Below are 5,204 nucleotides of genomic sequence, written 5' to 3'. Positions count from 1 at the left end.
TTGGCAGTTTGTCTATATCTCTGCCTTCTTGTCTGTGTTAGAAAAGTCATGTCTCCTGCTCCTGAAAGTAAGGGCCTTATGAAGAAGAGGTCATGTATCTTCCAGGGCCTGGCACTTAAAAAAGTGTCTCTGGTGTGTGCTGCATATGCTCTGCTGTTGGGTTTGGACTTTCCTCCCTTAAGGCCAGTTATCTGCAGAGGGTCTCCTTGCCTGCTGTGGGCAATGTTTGGTCCCTGATCTGAATGTGCTGAGTTTGAACTAGGTATGCTCTGGTCTGCTTGTGAAATGAAATCTGGTACCACCTCCGCCAGAACTGAGGCCCTGAAGAACTCCCTAGTCAAAAGACATGATGTGGACAGAGGTTTATGCTGGTCTTCTGGGGGACGGGCCCACCACACTGGGACTGAGGCAAACTTGGGTGAGAAAAGCAATCCTGCCAGAGTGCAGAGGGAGTGGGGCTTGGTGTAAGCAAGTTAGGCAGCCAATGTTGGCACTGTGCTGCTTCCCGCAGGTCACTCTGTGTTTACGCTGAGCATGGGAGAAGAAATGGTGCCAGCTAGCTCCTTTGTTCCTGGAGAGGCATCCCTATGAGTGCTGCCTCTCGGGGACATGCTCTGAGAAGAGCAAATTGGCACCCTCTTGCGTGCCCCAGGAATTCTTTATATCACTGTTCTATGCTATCTGCTCCCCAGGTTTTTTGCCTGCCTTCTCTCCAGAAACAGCACAGTGCCCCTTCAGGCTCTATCCCAGACAAGCCACTAACCTTTAAAACTCCAGGCTTTAAGCCCTGCTGGTTGCAAGAACCCATGAAATTCAGTTACTCTCATTATCTAAGCCAATGGCTTTGGGGAGATGTTTTCCTTGTGCATCCCCCTGTGTGCTCCAATCTCTCTTGCCCTTCCCTGCGACCATGGCTCCCTCTTCCCCACCAGTACCTGCTATCCTTTTCTCCCCTAAAACATGTCTGTGCATTCTCTACCTTTTTCTGTGTGGTCTCTTCTCTTTTTAGTTGAGGAGTTTGTGCTGTCAGTCTTCAGGTTGATCTCTTCTCTTTTTAGTTGAGTTTGTGCTGTCAGTCTTCAGGTTGATTTTCTGGGGCATTTAGGATGATTTGTTAGTTATCTAATTGTGTTTGTGGGACACGATGAGCCTAGGGTCCTCCTACTGTGCTGCCATTTTCCCTCCTCTTCAGAAACCAGATTTTAAGTCCTAAAATAATTCATTTTTATCTAGTTTGCCATGTAGACCTTGGGAGATAATTCTAACGAGAAAATAGAGATTCAGATTCAGATTTGCCTACTTGCCTAAAGCCACATTGCCTGACCAGTAGCTGAGACTCGTGTCAAGGTCTTCTGACTCTCTGTATAGCCTCATTGCCATCCATTCAAGAAAGTCAAAGGGACCTCAAACTGACCCTTCCTTAGGACAGGGCCATGGGCATCAGAGTATAATATGACATCTTATTTCCCAGGGCAGTTTATGTCTCACTAATGGGGTTGTTTATGAATCATACATTAATTTATTTCTTTATTCTTTTACTTATTCAGTAATCAAAAATGCTTTTCTAATCTCCTACATTAAAAGTAGAATAGTGTACAAGAGCTAGCTTTGTGATGTTTTCATGCATTTATTCTATAAACCTTTCCTAAATACCTACTAAGTTCTAGGCATTGTGCTAAGCTCTGAGGATATAAAGATAAAAAACACTGACATGGTCCATGGCCTCATGGAACTTCTTAAAACACAGACATGAAACAAATTCATTCATTAAATTTATACCGAGCCCTTTCTATATGTTAGGCATTCTTCTAAGTGCTAGGGATACAGTAATGACCAAAACAGGACAAATCTTTGAATTTACATCCCAGTGGAAGAGAAAGTTGATAATAAATGTATTATAAAATACCAGGTGCTGGTAAGTGTTGTAAGGACAAAGCAAGGTAATAAGACAAAGATTGACTGCAGGGGATAGGGAAAAGTTGAGGGAGGTTGGGAAGACCTCTCTTACATACCCTATTTAAAAAATTTTTTTTTTTACAATTGTAGCAAGCATAATAAAGGAGAAACAAATGTAAAAAAGGAAATTACAGTGGCAGGATGAAGAGTAAGGCCTTCCCTGAGGAAATGACCCTTGAGCTGAGACCTTAGGGTTCTTAACAGGATAGGCAAGGAAAGAGGAACAAAGATGATGGGTAGATTGGTGAGTAATGGAGTTGGTGGGAAGAGTTACAGTTCACTTCCCCTCACTGGACCTCAGTTTCCTCACCTATAAAGAGAGGACATTGGGTTCTATGAGCTCCAATGAGTCCTTCAAATCAGAAAGGCATAGGTCCATGCTTGACCATGCTGAACGAGTACAGGATCATTGTGAGTTTCTCTTTCCTTCTTTCCCATTGGATTTTTCTGTTATATGGAACTCCATTCTAGAGCATCTTCTATTATGAGTGGGCTCACTCTGAGTAAGTTTGTTGATGACTCTTTGACTCATATATTCAGCTCAAATATATTTCCTGAACTTCATGACCCAAATTCCTAGTGCCTCCTGGACACACCCTCACTGTCCCACAAGGCTCATCAAACAATGTATTCAAAACTGTGTGTATTATCTTTGCCTCAAACATGTTCCTTTCCCTGGATCACCTATTTCAGTGAATGGGACCCCTCAGTCACCAAAGGCAGAAACCTGAGAATCAATTGTTTATTTACTTTCTTTCACCCTAACCAACAAATTGGTAATGACATCCTTTAGAATTCATCTCAGTGATATCTCTTAAATCTGCCTCCTTTTGTCTGCCCTCACTGTTGCAACCTCTGTTAACCCTTTATCATCTCTGACCAGGCTTACTGCTATACTCTACCAATTCTCCTTCCACAGAATGTTTACAGGGATAATGATCTCATCTCCTTCAAATCCTTGTTTGAGTGACACTGTCTCAGTTTCTCCTCTCCTGACCACTCGATTTAAATTGCATACCTCACTGCCCTCCTCTACCCCCTCGTTAACAATCTCTGTTTCTGTGATCTATTATTTTACATAGCACATAGCACCTTCTAACACATTATATTTAATTGTTATGTCTATTATTTATTTTCTGAGTTTCCTAACTAGAATGTAAGCTCTGTGAAGCTTACATTACAAATTTTTGTCTGTTGTGTTCAGTGGCACACCCTAACAGTCTAGAACTCTACATGGCACATAGTAGATACTCAGTAAATACCTACTGAAAGAATGAGCTAATTGCCTTAACTGTATGCTCCATGACCTTCTGCTCATCTTCCATATTTCTGTAGGGTTAATGCTTCTAAACTGCCAATTTGATCACATGACCTTCATGCTTGGCACCACATGTCCCTGTGTATCCTCCTGTACCCACTCATTCTGAGATAATGAAGTTCTTCAGAGAAGCACTATTATTTTATGCCTCCCTATATCTGATAATACCATTTCCTTTGCCTAGAACACTATCTTCTACTTTGTCTACTTAGTGGAGTAAATATCAGTCAAACAGTCTTAAGCATTACTTCTTTGTTTAACAGGTCATCCAGAGATAATTGATTCACATTTTTGCCATTGCTGTATCCTGTGCATTATGTTATTACAACCTTTATTTTGCTTCTTTATATGTCTATCTGCCTCTGTTAAATCCTAAGCCCTTTTGAGGGCAGGAATCATGTCTGAAACAATTTTGTATTCTCAGGATCTGGTACAGTGCCCAGCACTAGGATGCTTATTCAATATTTCCTGAATAAATGGGTATTAAAGTTCAAAGAAGCAGTTACAGAGGAGGTACTTTGGAATGCTGCATGTCACCAGAATTGAAGTAATAATGAGTGTGACCCAGAAGGAAACTCCTTGGTCTCATAGATTTTTATTTATACCTTTAAGCTGGAAGTCACATTTTTTTTAAATAAGAGAGGCAGTCTTATTCATCTGAAATGACTCAGCTACATTATGTTTTCTTCCAGGGCCAGTAACTTTAATCATGAAAAATCTCACCATCGTTACCGAGTTTGTCCTCATGGGATTGTCCAGAAATCCCCAGATCCAGACCATCCTTTTTGCACTATTTCTGGTGATTTACCTCTTGACCCTAATAGGGAATGTGATGATGATCCTGGTGATCAGAACTGATTCTCACCTTAAGACACCCATGTACTTCTTCCTAGGTCACCTGTCATTTCTAGATCTCTGTCTTTCTTCAGTAACCATGCCCAAGATGCTGCAGAACTTACTAATGCAGAAGAAAACCGTATCTGTGTGGGGCTGTGTGACCCAGAGTTTCTTTCTCATATTCTCTGGGAGCACAGAGGCCTGCCTACTCTCTGCCATGGCATATGACCGCTATGCTGCCATCTGCCACCCTCTCCTCTACAGCATGATTATGAATAGGCCTCTTTGTGTCGGGATGGTAACTGCAGCATGGGCAGTGGGGTTCCTAAACTCCTTGCCAAACAGTCTTTTCACTTACAACTTACATTTCTGTGGCCCCAATATCATCCCTCACTTTTGCTGTGAGCTGCCTTCACTCTTCCCTCTCTCCTGCACTGACCCTACTGCCAATGAGGCCCTTCTTGCTGGGTCATGTGCACTGTTGGGATTTGTGACACTTCCCCTGATCCTCTTCTCTTATTCCAGAATCATCTCTGCCATCCTAAGCATACGTTCTTCTGAGGGTCAAGGCAAAGCCTTCTCTACCTGTTCTTCCCACCTTACTGTGGTGCTTTTGTATTATGGCACAGCTTTATTTAGATACATGACTCCCCTCTCCGGCTCCAAGTTGGAACAAGTGGTCTCCATTCAGTACAGTGTGATCACATCCTTGCTGAACCCCATCATCTACAGCCTCAAGAACCAGGAGGTGAAGGCAGCTCTGTATAAAATGTTGAAGCAATAAATGTGTCCTTCTGTGATGGAGAATTCCTATTGTATTTGGCTTGAAGACAGTGAGAAAACAGGTGATGAAATACATTCATAATGGCTAACTTGATCACTTTAAGAATATTCCATTTGATGAAAATAACCTCTTGTTAATAGAGGTTTAAGTGTGTGATTGCTTATTTTATTGTATTTGGCAAGAAAATTAAGTGAAGACTGAGAAAAAAGTACTAAAATGGAGTAGTGTAGACAAACTAAGTCCAAATATGTTTGTTTTGTCCAAGAGTTTTAGGATAGAGTTCAGAGTGTCTTTTTTTTTAAGATAGGA

At 41.7% G+C, this 5,204-nt stretch overlaps 1 protein-coding gene across 1 annotated transcript; it reads left to right on the top strand.

Moving 5' to 3' along the window:
* The first annotated feature begins 3,983 nt into the window (after positions 1 to 3,983).
* Positions 3,984 to 4,895, top strand: LOC132660341 (olfactory receptor 5BS1-like). The gene has a single exon (XM_060604357.2). The coding sequence runs from the start codon at positions 3,984 to 3,986 to the stop codon at positions 4,893 to 4,895; it is 912 nt and encodes a 303-aa protein (XP_060460340.2).
* Positions 4,896 to 5,204: the final 309 nt, after the last annotated feature.

This window comes from Panthera onca, chromosome B4 (assembly GCF_046562875.1).
Source record: "Panthera onca isolate mPanOnc1 chromosome B4, mPanOnc1 haplotype 2, whole genome shotgun sequence".
NCBI classification, from domain to species: Eukaryota; Metazoa; Chordata; class Mammalia; order Carnivora; family Felidae; genus Panthera; species Panthera onca.
Note: the sequence above shows the minus strand (reverse complement) of the source record. Positions and strands in the feature narration are given on the sequence as shown.

Coding starts and splice junctions, on each gene's coding strand:
- LOC132660341 (XM_060604357.2), top strand. CDS start 3,984: ATGAAAAATCTCACCATCGTTACCGAGTTTGTCCTCATGGGATTGTCC.